At 39.1% G+C, this 25859-nt stretch overlaps 1 protein-coding gene across 1 annotated transcript in view; it reads right to left on the reverse strand.

Annotated features, from left to right (window-relative positions):
* Ptprc (protein tyrosine phosphatase receptor type C) overlaps positions 1-25859 on the reverse strand; it is a 110638-nt gene that overhangs the window by 33535 nt on the left and 51244 nt on the right. The window contains exons 4-12 of the mRNA XM_041648684.1: positions 24432-24563; positions 22315-22440; positions 18804-18875; positions 17407-17430; positions 15385-15600; positions 14031-14168; positions 9539-9661; positions 2949-3104; positions 557-765 (exon numbers count right to left, since the gene is read on the reverse strand). Coding sequence (XP_041504618.1) covers positions 557-765; positions 2949-3104; positions 9539-9661; positions 14031-14168; positions 15385-15600; positions 17407-17430; positions 18804-18875; positions 22315-22440; positions 24432-24563 — 1196 coding nt within the window. The remainder of the gene's footprint in view (positions 1-556; positions 766-2948; positions 3105-9538; positions 9662-14030; positions 14169-15384; positions 15601-17406; positions 17431-18803; positions 18876-22314; positions 22441-24431; positions 24564-25859) is intronic.

A 25859-nucleotide genomic window follows, 5' to 3' on the forward strand; every position in this document is an offset into this window, starting at 1 on the left:
TTGATAGGGCAGAACTTAGGTAGGCAGAGAAAACTGGACTGAACGCTGGGAGAAGGAAGGTAGATAGAGAGAAGACATAGTGCCATTGCCTGAGACAGAGGTGTTGAAACCTTGCAACCTCCTGGTAATACACAGATTACTAGAGATGTGTTAAATTAAGATGTAAGAGCTAGCAAATAAAAATTAGAGCTAATGGGCCAAGCAGTGATTTAATCAATATCTGTATCTGTGTGGTTATTTTGGGTCTAAGCTAGCTGGGTGGCAAGGAAAAACAAACGGCTCCCTCCAACAACCAGGCACACAAGCAATAACTTCCCTACAGTTTTCATTTTGAAGTTGCAAATACTCTAATAAAATTTTGCCTTAAAACCTTGCTTTTCATTCCAGAAATAAAAAGCCTAGCATCAAATTTTGGAATGTTCTAAAGTGTTGATTTCACAAGTTATCAGAGATCTTTAAATTCATATGAGATTGACCTCAGTGCCATGTAAGTGCTGAGGCTGAAACACTGTGCTGCAGTGGGGGAAAGCAGTGATGATGGAAAACAGTAGCTTACCAAAAATGTATAGTCAGTTGAATAGTAGAGATCCTTTAAGTCAAATCTGCATGTGGTTTCGTTGAAAGTCTTAGGTGAAGAACGTTCACTTTTGACTTCCAAAATGTAAAATTTCTCGGGGCCATTAATTTCATGAGGAGGTTCACATGTGACGCTTATAGCATTTTCTGACATCCGGATGGCTTTCACTTTATTGACCTTGCTTGGCCCTATCAAAATAAAGAAATGTGTGTTATCTTAATCGTTCGATATGCGAGAATTTAAAGAACTTGAAACCTGAGTACAGTGTAAATCAGTTTAAATATTGGTTTGCACACAAGAACACAGATTCAAAATCTATGTCAAAAATCTAAAAAAATAAATCACCTCTTCATTAAGTATTAATGTATAAAAGCTTGCTGGAAGTCTTGAGAATTTGCACAATTCCTGAAGAACGGGATTCGGACTAAATAGCACTGCAAAGTGAGAAGGAGGCAGGGCGAGGAAGGATGACAGAGAAACATGTATAAGTCCCCTCTACACCCCAGGCCCTCCTATTCTCATGAGTCTTCCACTCAACCAGGTAAGATTCCTGAAGCAACAAACCACTTTCATTTGCTCTGACATCCCAGAAACCTGGGAAGGCAACAGTACCATACAGTTGTAGGACTTGGAAATGTTTCAATATTTTTATTAATTCTTTGAGAATTTCATACAAAGTATGTTTGAGCCTATTCATACATGTATGCCCCAGCTCCTCCTCTAACCATCCGCTTGGCACTGTCACCCTTCCCTATTCAGCTTTGAGTTTTACTCCTATTCTTCTTGCCCCCATTAAGCTAGTTCTTGGACTTGGGGCCTGTCCTAATGTGCGGTCAGCCTATTAAAGAAAGCTGACTTTCCTCTGGTAGTATCAAATGCCAACAGTTCCTGAGCTAGGGATGGGATCATGTGCACACTTTTCCTCTCTCTGACAGAATTTTAGGATTTGGACATTTAAATCATGGGCCTAAGTGACATGGAGAATTTTTTTCTCCATGAATCTGGAGCTCATTAGGCCCTACAACCATAGCTCCTACCCTTCCCCCAGACTCTTTCCTCTTCCCTGCTCCTAATTGAAATTAGCAGTTACTGGACACTAATCTTGCTTTGTTTCTGCAAATTATGTGAACACAGCACTGGGAAGCAAAGCCACTGAAGTTCTCAGTCTACAACACGACATAAATAAAGGCCGCATATTGTGAAATGTTGTGTCATGTGAATAGAAGCCAGGGCTCTGTAGGGCATCATAAGCATCGCGGTGCACTTCATGTTTCTAGATAGGAAATTTGCTGGGGACGCAAGGAGGATTGAATGCTTGAAGTCTTACAAAGCACATTGGCTCATGATGCCTCCAAATTTCTTCCTTCAACCCTGTGACTTTATCTAATAAGGACAGTAAACCATGATTAGCAGTTTTAAAATATTTTTTCTAAAATTATTTAAAACCTTAGATGCTGGGTCAAAGGAGAAGGGAGGGTAGAAGGGGAAGAGGAGAGGAGAAGGGGAGGGATGAGGAGAACTTGAGGAAATGGGATAGTCGAGATGAAGAAAGGATAGAGATGAGAGCAAGGAAAGAAATATCTTGATTGAGGGAGCCATTATAGGGTTAGCAGAAACTTGACTCTAGAGAAATTCCAAGGAATCCACAAGGATGATCCCAGCTAAGACCATAAGCAATAGAGGAGAGGGGGCCCATTCTTGACTTGCCCTGTAATTAGACTGATTAATATCTTAAATATCACCATAGAACCATCATCCACAACTGATGGAACAGATTCAGAGACCCACATCAGAGCTTTGGAGTGAGCTCCCAAACTCAAGCTGAAGGGTGGGAGGAATGAGAATATGAGCAACGAGGTTAAGACCATGATGGTTTCACCTACTCAAACAGTTTACCTGAGCTAATAGGAGCTCACCAACTCCAGCTGGATTGGGAAGGAACAAGCATAGGACCCTCTGAATGTGGTTGACAGCTGCATGGCTGGGACAGACTGAGGAGCCACTGGCAGTAGCACCAGGATATATTCCTACAGCATGCACTGGCTTTTTGGGATTCTATTCTCTTTGGATGCATACCTTGTTCAGCCTAGATATAGTATGGAGGGCCTTGGACCTTCACCAAAGCAATGTGCCTTACCCTCTCTGAGGATTATATGGGTGGCGGGGGAGGATGTGTGGAGGGAATGGGAGGGAGGGAGGGACTGGGAATTTGGATTGTTTATTTTAATCTAATAAATTTTAAAAAAATTAGATGCTAACAAACATGCCAGGCCCATGTATTCTCAAACAAAGTAGAAAGATCAATGTACATAAACATGGCATTTGTTGTTCTTGACCATTCATGGAAACAACATTAAAGCGAAGCACTTACGAGCCGCTTTTGTCTGAAAGAAGCATTGCTCGGCACTCCCATTGCGTTGCACCTTGCCCTTGACATAGGCGTGGAGGGACACTCTATAATATGTATAAGGTTTCAGCTGGATCACTTCAGCACGGCTCTCAGTCCCTTCCAACTCTTTACAATTTTCTAAAATTAAAAAGAAAAAAAATTAGTAAGTTTCTGGAAGCCAGGATCCCTATGCATATAACTTGATTTTTACATGATAGAATTTCAAGGAGACTCCAAGTATTGAGTGAATTTATATATGAAGACAAGCGCTGCATGTTGCCTCTCACCTGTGTTCCCAGCTCCACATCTTTAGATGTGAGTCTATGACCTGGAGTAATTGCAGAAACGAGGAAAACACAGAGGAACTGGGAAGAGGGTTCTAGAGAGGGACAGCAGGATATAGGTGATATGAAATGGGACATGAGAGACTTGAAGGGGGCTTTAATGGGGAAGGGAGAACAACACAGAAAAGGAGAAAGACACAGGAAAGAGGGAAGGGGACATGAACCACTAAGGATTCTTGAAGAAGACATTTATTATTATCATTACTTTATATTTACCCATATGTGGTAAATATGTTGCAGGTATGATCCTATTGCTAATGACACCTCATAATTCACTGTGTCATGAGAATGAGGGAAGACTTGGTGAGGAGTCAGAGCACTTAAGCTAGAACTGACCTGGAAGCCTCCTCCCTGAGAACTAGCTTTCACAGTACCAGAGATGACATGCAAGCCACTGAGGAAGGACAACAATCGCGGTGTCATCTATGAATCACAACAATGACCAACACACCAGGGCATGCCTAAGGGTGCAACAGTGGTTCTCTTATCTTGGCAGTACTCAATTGCTGTCTAATTGGACTTAAGACCCACTTAACGGGAGAAAAATTATCCTGGTGCTGTAAACATAGTCAGCTACATGTGGTTAGAAATTGGTCATAGACTCTAGAGGAACACTACCTCTGGCAATATCCTAAACCAGCATTCTGCCTAACTGAATTCTAAATATCTATTGTTATACTAAGGTAAGTGTAGCTTTTACCCATCATCAAAGAAACTTATTTTTGTGCAGAAAGAGCCCATTACAGAAAACCACAACTTGTCAAATAGCAGAAAACACCTGACAGTGAGTGTTCAGCTCCAGTTAATGTATCAATAACACATCTCCTGCACCTTAGGCTCAGGGGATATCAAGGAAGAGGGGGAGCAAGAGGACTTAAAAGTCAGAGGACCAAGAAGTCTGCCGTGTAATTGTGTCCTCTAGCTAGGACAGGAAACCTGCGCTGATGAGATTTCAACACCAGAGCTACCTGATGAGACCTGAACAACCTGACAACAGTTGACATCCAAACCCAGATGGGGGAAACTTCACTGGGCCCAACCTTAAACTAAGAGCTACAAGGTGTTAACAACTGTTGAGATCAGAATAACCCGTCTTCTTTAGGATGATCCTTTTGATTGGTTATTTGATAGCAAGTGATATGCAGGCAACCCTGAATGGACTCAGAAGGCTGTATTTTTATATTTCTTAACTTATGTGTATACGTAGCAAAAATTAAATATGAGAACAGTGTGAGATTTTTTAGAGAAAGGACCAGGAGAAGCATAAAAAAGAAGAAAGGGAGGGAAATGAGGGAAATGGTCTCTGTGCTTTAATTATATATACATATAAATATATATGAGAAAGCAATACAAACAATATTGAAATTTCATTGAATAACTTCAATCATTCTGACAATCTCAAAGCATGCAACATTATGATTACATATCATTAATGCATATTCCATTAACTTAAACATATTTGTGGAGATTTTCTCTTCTGGCACAAGACGGGCCCCAGTGAACACTACAAAACCTTCATTGTTTTCATCACAGCTTTTCTGATACTTAACTCTGACCTTAGAGCATCAATGGGAACTACTGCCTTTCAGGAGAGAAGCCCTCAAATCACCAATAACAAGGCTTACTGTTTCACATTATTTTAAGGCTGTAGAAATTCATGGGGCCATGAGAATGAGGGAAGACCTGATTACGATAGCTGAAATCTGGACTTTGCAAGGAAAGATGGGTTAGACTGAAAGAGAAAAACTAGATATCTGGGGGCAGGGGAGAGTCTAATCCCTGGACTGTGCATGCTCTACAAGCATGTTGCTGTTGAGTTGCACTGCCACAAAACATTAGAAATGAAAAAAAAAGGATGTTTTGAGCCTATGGACAAACATGACTAGCATAGCAGATTTTGGCTATATAAATGAAGAGGAGAAGTCAAGACTTAGATATACCATAGGGCATAGCTTGAAAAGCTAATACGTGTTAAATGGGAAATCATTGACACAAGTTGACATTTTAGTTGAAAAAAAATATAGCAAAGAAATTATAAGCAGCATATTATCAGACAGAAGTTACAATGATAACAATAACACCAAAATGTGATCAATGACTCTGTACATGTGACAGTCACTGTTTATGTGATGGATAAGTTAATTGATTTAACCCTCACCATAGTTACAAAGTTGGTATTTACCACATCATTGGATTTTATAGAAAAATGAACCTAAGGAAATTAAGCTACTTGTCCATGACCGCAGGTAAGGAAAATGAAGCCAGAATGGAGCTTAGAAACTGAAGAATAGAATTTGAGCTCCTGCATTTATCATTTCACCTGCCCTCTGGAGAAAAGCAGGAAATAAATACCCACAGTGGGGTGAAGCCTGAATTTCATCTTGAGAACATACTTCTCTGGTGTCTTTCAGGAACAGTATCAAGAAAGACTCAACCCAAACAGATCACCAAATTTCTATAGTGGAATATCACCATGGAAGTCCCAATAGTAAGGGACAGAAGGTAGTTTCTGTAATGGTATCTGTGTCTCAGGATTCCCCAAAGCCTGGGTATAGTGAGGTTACTTTCTAGATTGGGTCTGATTTATACGTAGTGGGAATCCTCTCCAAAAATGCTGCACAAATGAAGGGTCAGATGACACCCTATGACCCAGGCCTTCTGCTATGTTTTTATATGGTGTCTGGTTTTTAGGATAATTCTTCATCACTGGGACAATATCCAGGGGTTAAGGGTGCTGATCTCCAGCTCTGCTTGGCTTTTATTTAGTGACCTAAATTCATGAGCTTGTGTACCCAATCTCACAAGCATTCTGCATCAGAACATAGCTTCTTAACGTAAGTCAATGAAGCTTGTATTTTACCTAATGCAACAAAAGCGAAATGGTTCATCTTAGTTTTGAACAATAAATCTGAAGATTTTTTTTGAAGAGGTAACTTAGTGTATAGGCAGAATGTTTGGGATGTTTGTTTCAAATTACTAAGAATTTCTAGCTTTGGTTGAAAGGCTTTGTCATAGTTAATCTTGATTGACAACTTCATTGGATTGAGAGAGGCCTTAAAATTGGTAAGTCACACTTGTATGTCTATGAGGTGTTGTGGGACATGATTGACACATGATTCTGTGAAACGAGTGAGACAGATCTGCCCTGGATATGGATATGTGGAATAAGGATGAAGCTCGGTCAAGAATGAAGGGCAGACTCTTTTTGAGTGGGTATGGCTTTTTCTGGTGCCTTCACATACCTTTTTAAGATCTGAACACAGCTTGTGGTGGTGACCCTACAGGAGGCTTTTAGGCCTTCGCTTTTGTATTATGGTCCCTCTTTTCTGAGGATCCGAACCTCTTGAACTAAACAACTACTGCTTTTCCTGTCTCTGCAGCTGGCCGCTGGACACTGAAGGACAACCCAGTCTTAGACTGTGTTAGCTAATCTAATAATTGTTATTCACATCATCTTGATTTTCTTCTGGTAAAGAACCCTCACTAACATATTCCACAATACTTTACATGAACACTCTTGGTTCCTTCATGAACCCAAATACTTTCAGGTCTCAGAGGAACAAACTGTGTGAAACAGAAGAATATCACTAGGTGGTGGTGGTGCAGGCCTTTAATCCCAGTACTTGGGAGGCAGAGACAGAGGCAGGCAGATTTCTCACTTTAAGACCAGCCTGGTCTACAAAAACTAGTTTCAGGACAGGCTCTAAAGCTACAGAGAAACCCTATCTTGGAAAAAAAAAAAAAAAGCAAAACGCAAAACTAGAAACACCTAGAAAGGTTGGGATTTTTTTTTTCACCAGTGTTTTATATTTATTTTATACAGACTAACACAAGGAATGAACTGATAATTTCCAGACTTGATCTCTAAATGTGTCTTCATGGGCATTATTTCAAACAGTGTAGACGTGGGTGTCCCAAGAGGATTATCGAAAACATACAGATATCCAAGGGCCATTGCAATGTCAAAAGAGACAAATAAAAAGTCATATTTAAAGGATATACATACACAATGATTCCTAACATCATCAGAGTTTCTTTTCTTTTTTCTTTTTTTTTTTTTTTGTGTGTGTGTGTGTGGGGGTGATTTTCGAAACAGGGTTTCTCTTTAGTTTTGGGTACCTGTCCTGGAACTAGCTCTTGTAGACCATGCTAGTTTCAAAATGTATTTAATAGCTCTTAAAAAACAATCCTTTAAATGCACAAAGTTGAAAATGTGTCTTCCTCAATGACTGGGGGGGGGGTCTTCCTGTCACGTGGTGCCATTAAGTTGATGACACAAACTTGAAGCTCCTCAATAAATAACATATGGTAGATATGGTAAAAACGCGAATGCAGGAAGCTCACCTGAAGTTGCTGAAAAATCATCTAACATTGTGTTAATCTGATTTTCATCATACAAACAGCTCTCTTGAGATATGAGACCATTATCAAAAATTCTTGAAGGAGAACATAAAAAAAATCACCAGCTGTCCCAAGGGAAATAAATAATGGACATATCCTCTTCTATTTTCTAACTTTTGGAGATACTGAAACAGTTACATCATGAAATTTTGAGATAAAATGTGAACTTTGATTTAAAGGAATTCATTTCAAAGATTTAGACCTGTGAATTCTGAATGGGGCTTTTCTCCTGGACTAGTGTGCACAGTTCATAGGATTGAATGATGCTGTGATCCTGGTAGATAAACTGGATGCTAATCTCCCTGCAGTACACCTTAGACACGAGTGAGAAAACAGAGGCCAAGCAGCAACTTTGGGTTGCAGGCAACACATTTTAACTGCAGTCGGAGATATTGGACCAGAGACCAGCTTCAATAGATCTTTAAGGTGGTGTTGACGCCATCCAGAGTGGACACTCAATTAACTTACTAGCGCAAAGTTTGGGAGAATGGAAGATACATTATCATCCAAGTTCCCTTCATTCCCCTTGAACCATGTGCAAGCATTATGCCTGGACAGATGTCTATTTAAGTAACAGTAAGAAAAGACCTTATACTGACTGCAGACAAGCAAAACTCTCCCAACTTAATAATTCATCCTGTCCTTTACCCTAGTTATTCAATTCAGTACAAATATAGATTTTTCAGACTCTACAAAGTTCAAATAAGCCACATACACATGTAACTCTACCAAATACTATCATAAAAACAGTGCAGTAGAAAATATCCCGAAGTAGGAATGCAGCAAAATAGAGTAGTAGGAGAATCTTAAAAACAGAAAGAAACCCCAACAGTGCACTCCTGAAGAAGCCAAGCAGAAACTTCCATAAAACACATGTCTGATGAAGCAGGGGACATAAGGAGCCCCTCCATTTTATCTTCCTAGAATCTCTATTTCTCTTGTCTTTTCAATCTTATCAGATTCTCAAATGGACCGTTTATATTTCTTGCCCATAACACTTTGGCTAAGGACAACATGCCTCTTAACTTCCTTTTAGTCATTGGATTATTATGACTTCAAGAATAGGGGAAAATGCTATCAAAACATACGAGTATACAAAAATGTTCTTTTAGCTTTCAAATTTTGTAACTTATGTCTGATTTCTTCCAGCCAAACCCAGAGAGGACTCAGTGAGTGCTCTGTTCATTGCGACCTCAGCGCAGAGGTAAAGAGCTGTCCAATGTGCAGGCTTCCCTGAGAGGCAGTAATTGTCCATGTTGCTTTCTATAAATGTTCTAGACATTTGGTCTTCTCCAGGAGATAACTGTTCATTTAAGCAGAATGATCTAAAGCTAGTCATGCTGAATTTTGGGGACTCCATCAATTCCGAAGCAGACTAATTAAGGACTATAAGTGACCCAAGTTCCCACTTTCAGCAGCTAAATGGGATGGTGATCATTTGTTTGAACCCAATATTGTGTGTCTGCATTTGTCTGTGTGTTTATCTAGGAGCTTCAGTGGGGAGTTCAAGATAGTACAGACCAATTACATAGAATTTGTAGGATGTATTATAAATAATTGTTTAGAATTTTTTCCTTCCCTGGGTTCTCAAATGTCAAGATTAAAGTTAAGAAAGATTAAGAAAAATATGCAAGTGTTAGAAATATTCTTGATTTTTGCTACATCTGAGGCAGGAAAGTCATTTGTGAATAACAGTTCTGAAACAGAGCACAGAAATCTCACCATTCACATAAAAGCCCTACAGCCCCCAGGTTAAAACCATAGTCCCAGCATTTAAAAATTCTTGATTTTTTTTCCTTTGTGGGAATTACATTTTTACAAAATTACCTGAACTGGTCTTATTGGAACACAAATAATATCCATTGAGAAAAGTTGAGGGGCGATCCCAGATAACTAATGTTTTGTTCTCAGTTACATTCTCACATAAAACCTTCCTGGGTTTCTCTGGAACTGTTAAAAAAAGAAAGAAAAAGAAAAAAGTTACAATGCAAAAATAAGTCACTGAAAAAAATAGTATTTACGTAACAAGATGGAATCACTAACAGCCATCTTTTGATTGATTGTGAATTAATAAAATCTCAGTGAAGTAGTGTGGGAGAATGGTCTGTATTCTATTAATTATATTTTAAATAAAGGATGATTGGTCAGTAGCGAGGCAGGAAGTATAGACAGGACAACCAGACAGGAAGTAGAGGCAGGTCAATGAGAACAGGAGAATTCTGGGAATGAGGAAGCCCATTCCTCTGCAGTCCTGATCCATCCACAGAAGGAGCAAGATGTGATTGCCTCGCTGAAAAAGGTACCAAGCCATGTGGCTAACACAGATAAGAATAATGGGCTAATATATGTTATAAGAGTTAATAAGAAGCCTGAGCTAACGGGCCAATCAGTTTATAGTTAATTTGTAATTTTCTTTGGGACTTAACAATTGCAAGAACCAGGCAGAACAAGGACCAGGCAGGACAGAAACCTCAGACAACAGTGAAGTCCTTAGATTTCTACTGTATTCTTTAGATAAGATTTCTTTCATAGAGTCTATTTTGTTCCAATACAGCAGTAGGAAATCTAGTATCCCACTGATTTGAAGAATTCCTGAGAATATTCTCTTCTCATGGATGCTGGTGTTGAGATATTTTGATATTTTAAGATATTATTGTGTGAAATCATTCAAACAAAATCAATGATACTTGCTTAAGGTGTAGCTTGATGAATTATGAATGTATGCATCCATGTGCTATATCACAATACTGAAAACTTTCTATTGTCCTTCTATGTCACTTAACAGTCAAAATGAGCCCCCTGAGACACATATAGCATATTCTACTTACTTTCTACTGCTTAAGATTGAATATAACTTTGTTTTTATTGTACATAAATAGAATTAAACAGTAATATTTTTCACAAATTATATTAGTTTTAATATAAGACTTGGATATTTTTTGCACATCATAACTGTGTTTTTTTAGTCATCAGTAAGACTATGGCTTGTATGTTGAATATCACAACATGTCTTGGTGGGAAGTTGGAGAGGTAAGACCTAGTGAAAAATCTTTGGGCCATTGGAAGTACACCCTCAGATGGAATCAAGGGTCCCCATCCCTCTCTTTTCTTTTTCCTTATTGATACAAGTGATGAGTAGTTCCCTTCAAGATACATCCCTACCATTCATTGTCATCTGGTGTCCCTACCAGAAACCTAGTGCCACAAAGTCAACCAGCACAGGTCTGAAATTTCCAACCTCAGAATCTAAATGAATATTTTATCTTTATGTGGTTACTGTCTTACTAGAGCAAGGAAAGATAAGCAATGCTCTTACTTATGCCATAATTTCTCTATTACTAAACACTTGGTGGCTGTTTGACCTCTTTCCAAGAGTGGATATGTAGGCACACATCCACTTTTCCTTGCAGATATAGAATTTCTATATTCTCATCAATAATGTTGCCAGTGTTTTGTTAGTAGATGTGTATACAATCTCCATCTGGTTTTGACTTTAATTTTCCAGATGGCTAATGAGGTCGAGCAGTTTTCCCCTGGACTCGGTCACCATTTGTATATCTTTTGCTAAAAGCATAGTCTAAATGCTTCCCTGTATTTCAATTGGAATATTTGGTGTCTTGTTTTGTAACTGGAAGGTTTTTCTATATATTTTGGGAAATTGTCCTTGTCAAATATAAACAAATCATGGCTACTTTGCCACAGTACACAATTTATATGTTATTTCATTCAGTCATTTCAATGAGACAGAGTATTATTCAACTATGAACTCAAATTTACAGATAATTTTATAATTCTTGCTTTTTTCCTAAGAAAATACAAATAGTATCTCACATGGTTTTGATTAGGTACTTCATAACTTTAGCTTTTAGAGCAACAGTACATTTGTATGTGTTGAGATCCAATGGCTGATTGCCATTTGATATACTTGCTCTATAGGGATACTAAAACAGTTAACTGACATGCCTTGTATTTTATTAAATATAAACATTGTTCTTTTTAAGATTCCCCATTATATTACATTGATTTTAAAAAGTTGGACTTATCTTGGTTTGTTTATTTACTTATTTGTATAACTGTGTCCATGTGTGTCCATGTATGTATGTGTGTTCATGTATGTGCGTGCACCTGTGTGTGTGTGTGTGTGCATGTGTGTGTGCATACCTTCTATCATATGCATCCTGTGAACAAGTTCAGGTCTTCAGGCTTGGCAGCAAGCACCTTTACCCACTGAACAATCTGCCTGACCTCACTCTAAGTTTTTAATACCCAACATGATAGTAAACCTGTCTTCCTACCCTGCAGCTTCCTTTGCTCTTGGTATAGTTAATGTCAGTTTGGAAAAATAGGAGATGTGGATTTGGACATCCCCTATGGCTTCAACTATGAAACAAATTAGAGTCATGTTAGTATAAGACCAGGTAATCGTAATGCACTTTGTTATTGCTCTGGTTGTTTTCAACAACAGAATTGCATGCATCTCAAGCAAGCCTTCCCACACTGTGCAGGTCTCACTTTTCAACCTGGCATCATCCCACCTCAACCTCCCAAGCACCTATGCTGGGATATCTACCATAATACCTAGCTTTCTGCCTCTCTGTCTCTCTCTGCCACCTCCCTCTCTCCTCCCTTCTCTCCCTCCCTCTCTCCCCCTTCTTTCCCCCTTTCCTACTGCTTCTCTTCTCCTTTTCCTCTACTGATATATACAAATATGTTTTCTAGAAATGTCTCTACTGTTTGTGAGCAATGATACCTTTTGTCTTTGTCATAGTTGATTATTCATTAATCATCATAAAAATTAATATTTACCAGCAAATTTTACATTTAATTGGGATTTATCTCTTCTCTCTTTCCAACTGCTGTTAATTTCAGAACCCCTTTCCATTTGTTAAGTTTTATCTTGTAATTAATTAGAATGCAAAAATTTGGTAGCCACAGTTCATATCTTATACTTCACACTTAGATTTGTCTGAATTATATTGGTCAATTTGTTTACTTCACTCTTCTGTCAGAATCAGGACATGTCTGGGGGAGATGCATAAGAACACAGACTGAAGGGTGTTCTAAAAGGGAGGGCAAAGGAAATGAAGAAAGTAGGAATGATCCATGTCCATCATCTCAACCCTTTCCAGCAGTCTTGCAACATATACAATTAAAACAACAGAAAGAACAACTTTAAGTTTGTAGAATTTACTTTTAAATTCACCTTAAAATTCGTTTAAAATTTTTCTTCTCTGATATGCTTTCTGTAACTTGATATCATTATTTTCTGTGATTTCCCAAATAATGTAAGCCCAAAGAAGAAACAGAAATTCTGTTTATCTTATAAATGTAAGTAATGTACTCACTCCTCAAATCGGTCTCCACAGTTTTATTTTCTTGGACAAGTATCACATTGTTATATAGGACTTCTGCAGCACATGTGTAATATGTTTGGGGTTCAAGACTGGGTAAGAAAATTTTTTGAGAATATCCTTGAGAATCTGCAAGAAATAAGTATTGCACATGGGTATATGCAGTGACACATAGTGTAAGGCCTTCTTTCCTGACACCATTTTTTTTAAGACTTACTGTTGGGGTGAAGCCTCTGCAAATAGCAATACTAACTCAACTTCGTTGAGAAAGCAGGACGACACCTCACTTAGCCTTTGCTTAAGAAGTTTTAGATTTTTAAAATTGATAGCTCATAATATACTTGTTTCTGCTTTGGACACAATGCTTGAAGCATAACCTAGCAACTTCTCGTTGGCACGATGATGACAATCAGGGCCATACATTTCTTTTCTGCCCCTTCTGCCTCTGCATGTGTGCACAGAGGGTCACGTGCATCTCTCTGCCTATCTCACTGAATTCAAGTATTTCTAAAAAGAAACGCTGCTTCATTACGAACCCAAATTCCTTCCTAAAAGCACTTGTTTTCTTGTTACCTCCATATTCTTGAACTTGCAAATGATTTTCATTGATGAGAGTCAGAAAACGTAACCTCTGGATTTATATAATACCATGCTTCCTTTCTACAAAATATGGACATCATCATTCTTTTATAATTTCCTCATCTTATCATCCTTTCAATGATGTCTGGCATATAGCAGTAATCAAGAAAATTCAATTCATTAATTTTCAATTTTTTTCAATAGTTACCATCCACGGTTGTTGGTTTTTTTTTTTCTATTTTGTGAATTCGTTTGAGTGACAGATACTGGAGTTATTGTATTCTAATTTACCACAGACCACTGAGGGTCAGGGGAGGAGGACAAGCATATATATAGAAAGAACATTTAAACCAGGCGTGATGATAGAATTTCTCTACTCAGTACCTTACCTGCAGTATCATTACAGTGAAATTTGTATGTAATTTTTGTGTCGTCACAGGCAGAGGGCTCTGTTTTCCACTCCAAGCAAATTGTAGTATTAGCATATATTTGTTCTGTGCAGTCATGGAGGGTAAACTTCTCAGTTCCTGTCAAGAGAACAGAGAAGTGTCCTTAGGTTACACCTCTGGTGTGAAGGTGTGGTACCGACTATAGACTCTGAATCACACCCATGAAGCCCAGTTTTAAAAGCATGAGGTTGCATTGGGAGAAACCTAATAACTCCCTGGGCTTGGTGCTCCTTGATTATCTAGTTCCCAATCCTAATTTTTAATTTTTCTTTGTTTCAGTTGACACATAATTCGACAAATTTGCATACTATATGGTGTTTGGATATATCTATATAATACATACTTCCCAATTACAGACAGTCTGTCTATCACCTCAGACATTTGCCATTCACTAGGGAAGACAGCATTTTTTTTTGGACCACATATTTTTAATAGAAATGTGTGCTGTTTTTCAATAGAATCCACACCGCTTTTATAAATGAAACTCAAGGAAAAGATAGATAAAATAGCTGATTTTTCCCATTTGAAAAAAAAATTCTTTGAGGTTTTGATACTTGTTTGTTGGTCTGTTTTGAGTTTTTAGAGATACGGTCTCATCTTGTAGCTCAGGCTAGCTTAGAACACACTATACTAGCCCAGGCTGACTTTGAACACAGAAACTGACCTTCCACATGCTGGAATTACAATTTTGATATTAACATAACTAGAACTCTCCCTTTGATTTTTTTCAAAAATATTAGATGTTTAAGTTTGTTCTTTTCACTGATATATATAAGAAACTTCTGGCAGGGGAAGTGGAAAGGGACAAAAAGAATATTTTGAATTTAAAAAGAAAACCTAGAAATCTCGTTTAATTATTTCACAAAATAGCCTGTTTATAATTCAAAGCAACCCCTTTTTGTTGTTTGTGTGTGTGCTTGTTTTGTTTGTTTGTTTTGTTTTGAGAAAGGGTTTCTCTGTCTAGCCCTGGAACTTGCTCTGTATACAAAACTGGCCAGGAACTCAGATCCACCTGTCTCTGCCTTCCTAGTGCTGGGATTAAAGGTGTGCTTCACCACTGCCCAGCTAGGAACCTTTTTGTTAAAGAAACAAGACAAGCAGGTGATGGTTCTAAAGAGTAAGTATGTAATTCTTCATGCTCTCCAGGGTTCTCAGCAGGAAACTCATTCTTATCAATGCTGACTTGCTTTCTCTTGGCTCTTTTCTCTAACCACATTAGCCCCCAGGCACACCATAACACACATATGAAATCACACTGATAGAATTATACAGATAGAAAGAAATTGACATTCACCTGGTGGTACATCTAGTTTTATAATTTTAGCTGGAGTACATGAGTCATCAAATACATTGAAATTTTTCTCTGAGCATTCTTCTAGATATTTAAGCTCTTCACAATCCACAGGTTTACATAGATTTTGTGGAGGATTGTCATATACTGGCTTTGCCTCAAAAGACTTATTGCTACTGTTATATTCGTAATGAACAGTAATGTTCACAAATTTTTCATCTGGAAAGAAAAAAAGAAAATTAGTATTATCACTATTCAGAATGAATGAGAATACATTGGATAAGAATGCCTTAATATACTCTTTTGTGCAGAGAAAGATCTGCAAAAGAGTGAATTTATTAAGTATGCAACAAACAGAAGTAAAAGAACGATTGGCAAATATCGAATAAAAGCAGCAGATAAGACACCAAAATATCACCAAATCAGGTTATAGATTTTGATACAATATCTTCAGGAATATGTAAGATATAAGAAAAGTATTATGGGCCCCATGTCATTATTACATAATTCCTTTTTCTGATGAAGGTCCCAGTTTATGCTGAGATAACTGTTGGATTGACATCTGTCTTGCCTAGTAAACTGTAAAGTCCATGAGAGCAAAAGCTAGTCTATTTCAATCTTCATCATCAGTTCAGGTTCATGATTGTGTATCTGTCTGTTATTAGCAAGAATTCGATAATTACTTGTTGAATTAACTGACAGACAAGTTTATCTGCTTATGAACTCATATGCAAAAAAAAAACCCTTCTGGCTTTATAGCTACTCTTGTTTTTTAAAATGTCCTTATAAATCATTTAGTTCTCTCGTCATGAATTATTCAGAGAACAAAAGTTCTCACTCATTGCATTACATATATATTATTATGCATAATAATAAATTCTTCATAAAACCTTTTGACTAGTATCAACAATTTCTATTGCTTGGTGAAAATTTCTTTTAAACAACTGTTAATTTCCATACATAGTTTAAAATTGTTTTTTGTGTATATGTGTGTTTGTATGTATGTGTACATGTATGTGTTCATCTGTGCATGTATGTGAAGGAGTGAGCATACACATGGGTGCATTAGCATGGAGACTGGAGATTGACATCAGGCATCTTCCTCTATTTCTTTTGATTTAATTTTATGGGTCTTTCTCTGATGGAGCAAGAGTATCAGGCCAATAGCTCCAAGGATCATCCTACATCCACCCCAGCAATAGGATGGCAGGCACCTGCTACCAAGCTCACCTTTTAATGTGGGTATTGAGGATCAGAACTCACCTCCCAGTGGTTGTGTGGCAAGCACTTTACCCTCATCTTTGTAGCCCCTATTTACTTGTTTTTATTTTACAAAACTATGTGCCCTTTGTCTTAAACACTAGGAGTACAAAGACAAATCAAATGAAATTGGTTTTTAGAAAAGCAAAGTATTAAATTGAGATGGACACAGACTGAAACAAGAGTTAAGCAAAGACATAAAAATAAGATGAGACAGGATAGAAGACCAAAAAGAGACATCTATTCAGATTGGAGCACAGGAAGAACTCCAGATGATTTGGATTGATTTTTTCAAGTATGAGCAAGATGTCAGAAAACAAATGAAGGAGCCAAAATAAAGAGGTATGGAAGGGCTCCAAAGGCAGAAGAAGAAAAGCAGAGAATATACAGTCAGGAGTAAAGACACATGCAGCACCATATGACTCAAGGCAAGAGTATAAGTGAGGAGGTGGTCATGCAGAGGGAGAGGAAAGGGACTTGAGCTTCAGACATCATGATAAGGAAACAAACCAATGGAGGTTGACCTTGACTCTGAGTGAATGGGGGCATAACTGCATGATGAGTTTCAAGCAGATATGGAAGGGTAACACTGGCCATGAAGAAGAACCACAAGGAGAGGAAGAACATGAAAAGTAGTGACTCACTATATAGAGTTAACCATGAGAGACAGAAATAGTGTGTGCTAAGTTTGAAAGCTTGGAAGAGAGAAATGATTGAAATAATGTTCCCAAGTGACAGAGGCTGTCTTTGGGTCAAGAAACTTACCACAAGTTTTGGGTCTAGTAGTAGCTGTAATAGAGATGAAAAAAAAAGACAATTATTGACACGTTATTTTAGAATGTGTCTGCTCTGTTCATCTTTGAAAATCTGTTTCATAGACTTTTTGTAAACTGGAAAGTCTACCTGCTTAGGCTTAACAATAATGCAATTTGCTTAATATCTTATTTTCACCTCATATATGCAAATGTTATAAACTAATGAGAAAACTGTAAATCATCTTAATTAACATATATAATAAACACAACTGTGACTGTTATTATACGTAGACTTTTGGGTACAGATCTGATGCCAGCATGGGACAGGACCAAATCTAAAAACTGTCAACATATTCTAAGTCTTCATTCACTTCGTTGGTCTCAAACTGCATTGCCATAGTTATAGCCCTTGTAAAGCAATGCTCTGTTTTTGTTTTTCCTTTAAATCAGATGATAATAATAAAGGCCTATTTGCTCCCAGGTTTAACCTCTGTAAGCTTCCCACACCCAAGATCCAGGGTAGCTAATTGATCTCACAGAAATGACCTTGTATTAATCCTTGTATTAATATATGCATTTAACTCAGAGATTTTCAACCTTCCTAATGCTATGATCCTTAATACTGTTCTTCATGTTATAGTGCCACCAACCATAAAATTATTTTTGTTGCTACTTCATAACTGTAATTTTGCTACTGTTATGAATCATAATGTAAATATCTAATATTTCTGATGGTCGTAGGTGACTCCTGTAAAAGTGTCCTTTAACCTCCAGGATGAAAACCACTGATTTAACTGAAAAAGTGGGAGTCTGAGTCTTTGGAAGCAAAAGGACTTCTGATAATCTTCTCAAAATTGGAAGAATCTGGGGATCATGGTGGGCTTGCCATCACTGGCTTCATGATCCTAGGCAATGTCATTGCCACAGATCTTCCAGGAGGTGTCGCACCTTCGTCTTTATGCTCCTCAGTAACTAAGTGAAAACGGCATCAGTCCCCTACCTCCTCTCAATGGAAAGGGTAGAGGCTTTGATAAAATTACTCATCGTACACTATAAATGCTCCCCAAAGAAATTAAGTTCTAACAGACTTGGCTACTGCGTATGTGGGTTCTTATAAATGCCACAACTCTTGGTAGGCATGGCAGTGACACAGGAGCCTCTTGGTCGTAGCTACTTGGCTATTGCTTATGTGGGTTCTCATAAATGCCACGACTCTTTGTAGGTAAGGCAGTGATGCTATAGGTTCGTGGTCCCAGCTACAAATGTGCTACACTAGTGTCTAGATTCTGATCCATGTCCAGAAGTCCACAAAGAAGGCAGACTCAAGTAGACAAAACCAGAGAGCCTGTGAGGACATGCCCAACAGTGGCAGAGATGTGCCTGTGTGACTGGAGGTAAGGTTGTCACCTATTGTGTTGCTTGCAGTGACAGTGCTTGCAAGGTCCTGAGTGGATGGTGCAGTGGCTGTAAGGTTGGCACCTGCGAGGAAATGAACAGAAGGATAAACGTTAATGAGTTTGTTGTCTTGAAGCTTGAGGAAAAGCTCTTTCCTGAAGATAATTTGCTGAGTGATTCTTTCCTCATTTGAATCGATACTTTCCAAAACAGCAAAGAGAGTCAAAAATTGATATATGAATTGGTTCAGAAAATACACATTTCAAGTAACTGTTAATATTTTATTACAACTTAAAGAGCAAGTTATTCACTCCTTAGTATAATTCTTACCTGAAAAACAATTTTCCCATTTTCCTCAAACTCGTATTTTCTATTGAATTACAGCTTTCCTTATTTTAGATACGAATTAGACTAATTAGACCGGTGGAATGTATAGTCTTCAAATCAATTTTATGAAATGAGTTTATTAGGGTTACTTTCATGAAAAGGAAAGTGAGTTACTTATCCAAGATTATCTAGAAACCTGAGGCAGCTGTATTTGATCACAGAGCTACAGGCCATTAATGTATATTATCCACTTCTTTGTCATGATCTTTACAATAATAATAGTAAAACTGCACTTATCCCCCAAAAGTTTCCTCACAAGTTTCTTTTGGCTAATTTCTTATCGAGATGATTTTTTTTTATGGATGGGAAATCTGAAAATAGTATTGGGAGTAAAATAAGAGCTACATTCAAGTTTGGAGCCTCCGTAGCCGAAAACATATACCAGATAATGGCCAGACCTGAGGAGAAATCTGTGGTGCTGATGTTGGAGGTGTGTGCAGGTGAGGCAGCAGAGCTGTTGAGTGCAAGGGAGTGGGTGGCTGTAGGATGGGCTGTATCTGCAGGAGAGGTCCCCAGTGCAGTCGTCGCCCCTGGCACACCTGTAATCAGAAGGGTCACCAACACTGTCACTCCGTCATGCCACATGCTGACATAGATATGATTGCAGAACTAAGACAGAGGAATGAGCTATCTGGTATACCTACTGCAGTAAAATGTATAACCAAACCCTAACTATAACCCTAACCCATCACATAGTCCTAATTCCATAGACTGTGCTGTCAATATGAGAACTTGCCAAAAGATGAACTCAGAGACAGACACATAGAAACCTATACGACTTGGGTATCAGTTGAGAGAAAACAAACAAAAATAAACAGTTTGGGCTTTGGGAAATATCTTGGTTATCCCAAGGAGGTCCAACCTCCTAGTCAAATGTTGTCTTACTTGGTATTAAAAATATTTTGGAGAGAAGGGAAGGACGATGTCTTGGAGATGAGAAGGCCATACAGAGTAAGCACGAGTCTGAATATAAAAGGGTTGCCTCCATAAGATTGTGTGGGAGATAGCATGCCTAGCACCTGCTTAGAGTCACAGGTTGCTGTGCCACTCTGGGGAGGGAAGCCCTGTGTACAGGTGCTCAGTGCCAGTTTCCCTGAATTTGAGCTAAATGGTCTCCTGCCTGCACAGCAGCTGAGCCCCGGGCTTTGTATCCTTATTGACTTCTGGTCACAACATTTCCTAAGCAGGCTCCCATGCCAGGAAGATATCAGATTGGTTTTATATAAACACACTGCCCATTATGCTGCTATCATCTCCTCATTTCCTGATTTTTGGCAGAGCACCAAGTGAGGTAGCTAAAAGAACTGCATGTCCTGCTTAGAATTTCAGTGTCAGGCTTCAGGGCATTTCATGCCTGTTCCATGTTTCCCCCAAACATTGCAGTCGGAGCTCAGGACCAGACAATCCATGTGTGGCCCTTAATTACCCATCCAATGACCAGCACTGTGTTAGCTGTCATGGAGAAAGCAACAGAAAACGTGAGCTACCTCCTAATGGGGTTCTTGCCGGAGGACTTCTCTGTCAAGATCTCCAGGTTCAGCGATGGGAACTTGGCCTCACATGGGAGGCCAGTGTGTGCGTGTTTCAGTGCACAGTGCTCTGTTTCATCAGTGGCCTGTGAGTGTGACCTAAACTGCTTTGCTGAAAATGTGCCAAACATCTTCCATTGGCAAATGGATGGAGTCTGTAAGTGATCGCACACATGGTTTGGGAGATGGGAATGAATTTCCTTGCCAATTGAGTTTGTTCTTGGCCTACTCTTCAAACAGCCCTGAACTCTCCCAGCTGTAAGGAAAGCATGGAGTGGAATGAAGAGGGAGCATCCACCTACTAGTTCCAGAAATAAGCGAAGGATTGGATCCACAGTAAAAGGAGGGTAGGAAGGGTTGTGCATGCTGCCTTTTCAAGTGTCATTTCTACACAAACTGGACACTCGAGGAATCCCCAAAGCAGCTGGCTCTGCTTATTAGACTTCCACCTTCTCTACTGCTTCTCCCTCTTTCTAGACCCTTCTCCCTGCTGACCACCTCTTGTGCCTCTGATGTCGAGAGACCCCACTCTACTGTCTTCAGAATCCCTAGCTTCTGTCTTCATTTGAAAACTACATTTTTCTTATTAAGTAGGAAATCCCTCGCCCCCACTTAAGAATGGCATTTACCATTTATAATTACATTGATTGCACAGAGTAGACCTTCTAATTAGTGAAACTAGCCAATGTGCCAAGAAGATTTTTTTGCTCACGGTAGAGCAGGCTGGTTTGTGTGGCTAGCAGCCCTCAGAGCGGGCTTCTGTTCATGGCTTCTTCCCTTCCCTGCTGTCTAAGTCTGCATTTACTGAAAAGCACCAGCCCCAATTTGCTCTACTGGAGTGACGGGATCAGATGAAGCCACTCTGTGCACTGTTTGAAGCGTGCACACTGCCTGTACTGGTGTTTTAGGCCAAGGGAACAGTATTAGTGTTTCAAAATAACAATTACTGTGTATGGACTTGAACTCAATGCTTGATTTCATTCTGAAGCAAGACTTTTTCCTGCCAGCCAGCAAGTCTCTGTTACATGTCTAACTCACGGCCAAGCTCTCAGGCCACTGAATGTATATGTGTGATATTATGGAATTATGACCTAAGAAAGGACATACTTCTCTTTGTGCCATATAAAAGGACACCATGAAGTTATTTAGACTCTGGTTTGGGAGAAGATAGGAAAGAATATGTTTCATTGTTTAAAGAACAGATAAGAAAAAGGAATCTTGAAGTCTGCCTGGGAAATACGAGCATCTGCTTCCCCTTTTCTCACTCCCTAAGTGATAGACAATGACATTATGGTAATTAGTTTTCAGTCCACCTTTTAGATAAGAAATCTTTCATTCCTGATAGATGTTTGTTGGCTCAAGGTATTAAGAATTCACATATATTAGTCTTTATTACTAGAGAATGAAGTCTTCACAAACTGTAACTGCAAGTGCACAAACAAGGAACATTGTCATGTCATAGCCTCCATCCCTGAGCGGTATTTCATCTCTGTCACAATAACCTTTGCCATCTGGTTTTGCAGCCTAAGGATAACCATAACATCTAATTCCTCAAGTGGCGACTGTCCATACTCTTTATATCTGTGCATGTCTAAAGGACACCAAACCTGGTGAGGCAGGCCTACCCGAAGTAGGCATGAGTGTGGGGGGATCAGCCTGGTTGCTGAGTGTCTGGGTGTCAGTTCCTCCGGCAGAGGGCGTCTGCAGGTGAGGCAGCGGCGTGGATGCATGACCTGAGGTTAGAAAGTGAGATGGTTAAGTCAATCTCTGCTGCTCCTGGCAATTTAAAAGCTCCGAGAAAACCACCCGGAGCAAAGTTGTCACAGTGTGAGGTGACCCGATTTATTAATCTCTTGAAGTTTCCTTCAAGGCAGAAAAGTGTCTCCTGGGTTCTTAGTTGCAGATTCCTCCCCAAGAAGACGCACATGCCCAGCTTTGTTCATTGACTCCCCAATCCCTGAAAGGTTACTGGGTTCTCTGACAGCTCTGTAGACTGATGCCAGCGAAAGTCTGCCTTTATAGACAGAATAGTAGAGAACTCCAAAATTCTAAAACATACTAAATTACTGTTTACAGACTCACGAAGGAGGAGAAGGATAATGCTCAAACACGTATGACAGCCGGAACATATTTGAAAAGATGCTTATCACTGTGAAGTATTGCAGAAATGTAAAATCAACAGGAAGCATTTAAATTGCCCTACGAGCAGTTTTAACAGATTGATAATATCCAGCATTGGAAAAATTGTGGAGATAGTCAGGCATGCATGCTTACATATACATGAATTTAATTACATCTGAAAACTACTGATCGATCCTGAATATAAATTATACAACTTTCCTCAGCACACCATTGAAATATCACTAGATAGCAATTCCATTCTAGAAAAGAAAATATGCTCTTTTGTTTGGAAGAATATGAAAATTTCCAAGCAAATCTCACCATCAAATTGTGCCAAGAAATATTTGATATTACTCATCCTTAATCCCAGTTCATCTCCCTGTCCCACCCCCTGCAGCCTTTTCCTGAGATGGGCAATCTGAAACCCTGTGTGTGGTTTTAATGTACTGAAAGTACACCGTGTGCATAAAAGAGAGATGCCGCATATGTGTGTCTTGTGTGTATGAAATGAGACTGGAAATGGAAACATGTGTGTCACCACATGTTCTACCCAAGCCCAGTGGGCTTTGCCCTTACACTACCATGGGCATTGAACCATCTGTTCTGAAGGGCACACCGGTTCTAAGAGACCACTCGGCTGGTGGCAAGGATAAAGATGAGTTACATACGAAGTCCTGCGTTTGCTAACAGAGTTGCTCACTGATGTAAACTGCTTCCTTCCTAGCAGGCGTGCTCAGCATCGTCCTGGAGACACTGAACTGTCTGTGTCGGTGTTGCGTATGCCTGTCACTTTTTTAGACCAGGATAAATGGTTCTGGTAGGGAGTAGACTCACTGACTGTCGTAGAAAGCATGTTTGGAAGCCTATTCGCCTAAGAAAACGGCATCACTGATGGGATTCCAGAAACATGTGCACAGCTTCCTGGCTGGCAAGTCTCAACTCCCACTCCTGATGGTTACTTATAAACATAGCTGCAGGACCTTAAATTCCACGACTAGATTTCCCAATTCTGTTTTCCTTCTCTTTTAAGAATTGAAATAATGCAAATATCGCTGGAAAAATTTCACCACCCCAAACTGAATTCTCTGAGTTGATTGTTAAAAATAGTTGCCCATCTTCAGTTTTTCCGATCATGTGAGCCTAGAACGAAACTAAGAAATGGGAATAGCCCACTTCAGAGGAACTGCAAGGAAGTCTAGGAGCGGCAAAGCAGAACTGTCACCCGCCTAGTGCAGCAGGAGGCTATGGTCAGTCCATGGGCAGCTGTGGACACACAAGGACAACAGAGAGCCTTCCCTGGTTTTACTTACAGGATCATCTTCCCTTAGCCCATTTCCATCTATAGTGTCATGTCTGAGCTCTTTCCCCTCAGCAACCTTCACAGATGCCTAATATCTCCTGCACTTTACTTACCTGACGAAAACCGAATGCGTAGAAACTGTATGTATTACTTAAATTTTAAAAATTTGATCACCCTAGAAAGTTTTTAAAGGGCACATTCATCTCCAGTATCATTTTTGTTAGGGATGTCTGTGTGACAACCTTTCGTAATAAGATATCAACATTATCCAAGTTTCTGGGGAGACCTGGGTCAAATGGTCACCTGGAAAATAGGTGGTCTCTGAGGAGCCATTCTCTCTTTCAGAGATGCTTGAGGGTGTGAGGTCAGTGGTGTGAGCAGGTAAAGGGCTACTGTGAGTCAGAGGAAGGGTCTTCTCTGATGGGTTCGGTCCTGCTACGTTAATGGGTGATGAAAGAGAACAAACATGTGAATCATGTCCCAAAATGCCCACTCATATGCATGTACTAACATATATATAGTACATGTATATAATGTCCCAACTCCACACACAGAGATCAGGCTTACACACACACACACACACACACACACACACACACAAAGACATACACACACATACACACTGGCATACATGCACACATACTTACACATACATACATACTATGTAAAAATATACACATAGAGAAATATATATATCACACAGTTATCTATATTCAGGTATGCACACATATGCACATATACACACATACCCATACCCATTCAAATACACACACATATTTATCACCATATGTCTATAGATTTTAATAATGCATAACATTATAGATACAAATTATATAATAAGAGTTAAAAATAAAATTGAGGAAATGGACTCAAAAGAAACTCCCCTTAGCTCACTTCTCATTTAATTGTTGGGTAGCTACCAAAACCAACCTGATTCAGAAGACTGTAACCCAGGGAGTAAGATGTCTAACGGAAATCTGAAAATACTTACAAATGATAAGTAACCGTGGAAAAGGATAAAGCCAGAAATAAATTATTAGGAGAGTTAGGATTCAGAGTGGGAAAAATATGAAAAGTCTAGATGAATCAGGTGGACTGGTCGTACCTGCAGCTCCATCTTTCAAAAGGCTGAGGCAAAGGATTGCAAGTTCTAGGTCAATTTGAAATACATAAAAAGTTCCTGTCTACAAACAAAATTTTATGTATGTGCTGATTCAATAAATAAATCAATGGAAACAAGGAGAGTTAAGTGGGTAAAATCTGGAAAACAAAATTCACAAACACAAGTGTGAATGATCTGCTTTTATGAAAAATATCCAAACGTGTTTGACTTTGTAACTAGACACATGGTACTGAAATGCAGCTGTTCTCACTCACTGTTTTACAGGAGTGATGGGACAGGAGGGAGTGATGGGGCAGGAGGGAGTGATGGGGCAGGAGGGAGTGATGGGGCAGGAGGGAGTGATGGGGCAGGAGGGAGTGATGGACAAACGTGTGCGGGGTACAGACGGCAACTGCTGTCTGCAGGGGAATTAGCACAATGGAGTAAGTCTAACATTGCTTTCCTTTCTTTAAGATGTATTTCTTTTTGTGAAACAACTAACTACATCAAACTTAGTTTTTAAAGCTATCATGTTCTCTTGGAGAATATAAGGATGCATTTTACCTAAATATATCATGGGTAACATGTATTAACTTCTTTGAATAGTAAAATGTGCATTTTTGAATATC

This window comes from Microtus oregoni, unplaced genomic scaffold (assembly GCF_018167655.1).
Source record: "Microtus oregoni isolate MIOR12 unplaced genomic scaffold, Mior012 000003F_ref0000135, whole genome shotgun sequence".
NCBI classification, from domain to species: Eukaryota; Metazoa; Chordata; class Mammalia; order Rodentia; family Cricetidae; genus Microtus; species Microtus oregoni.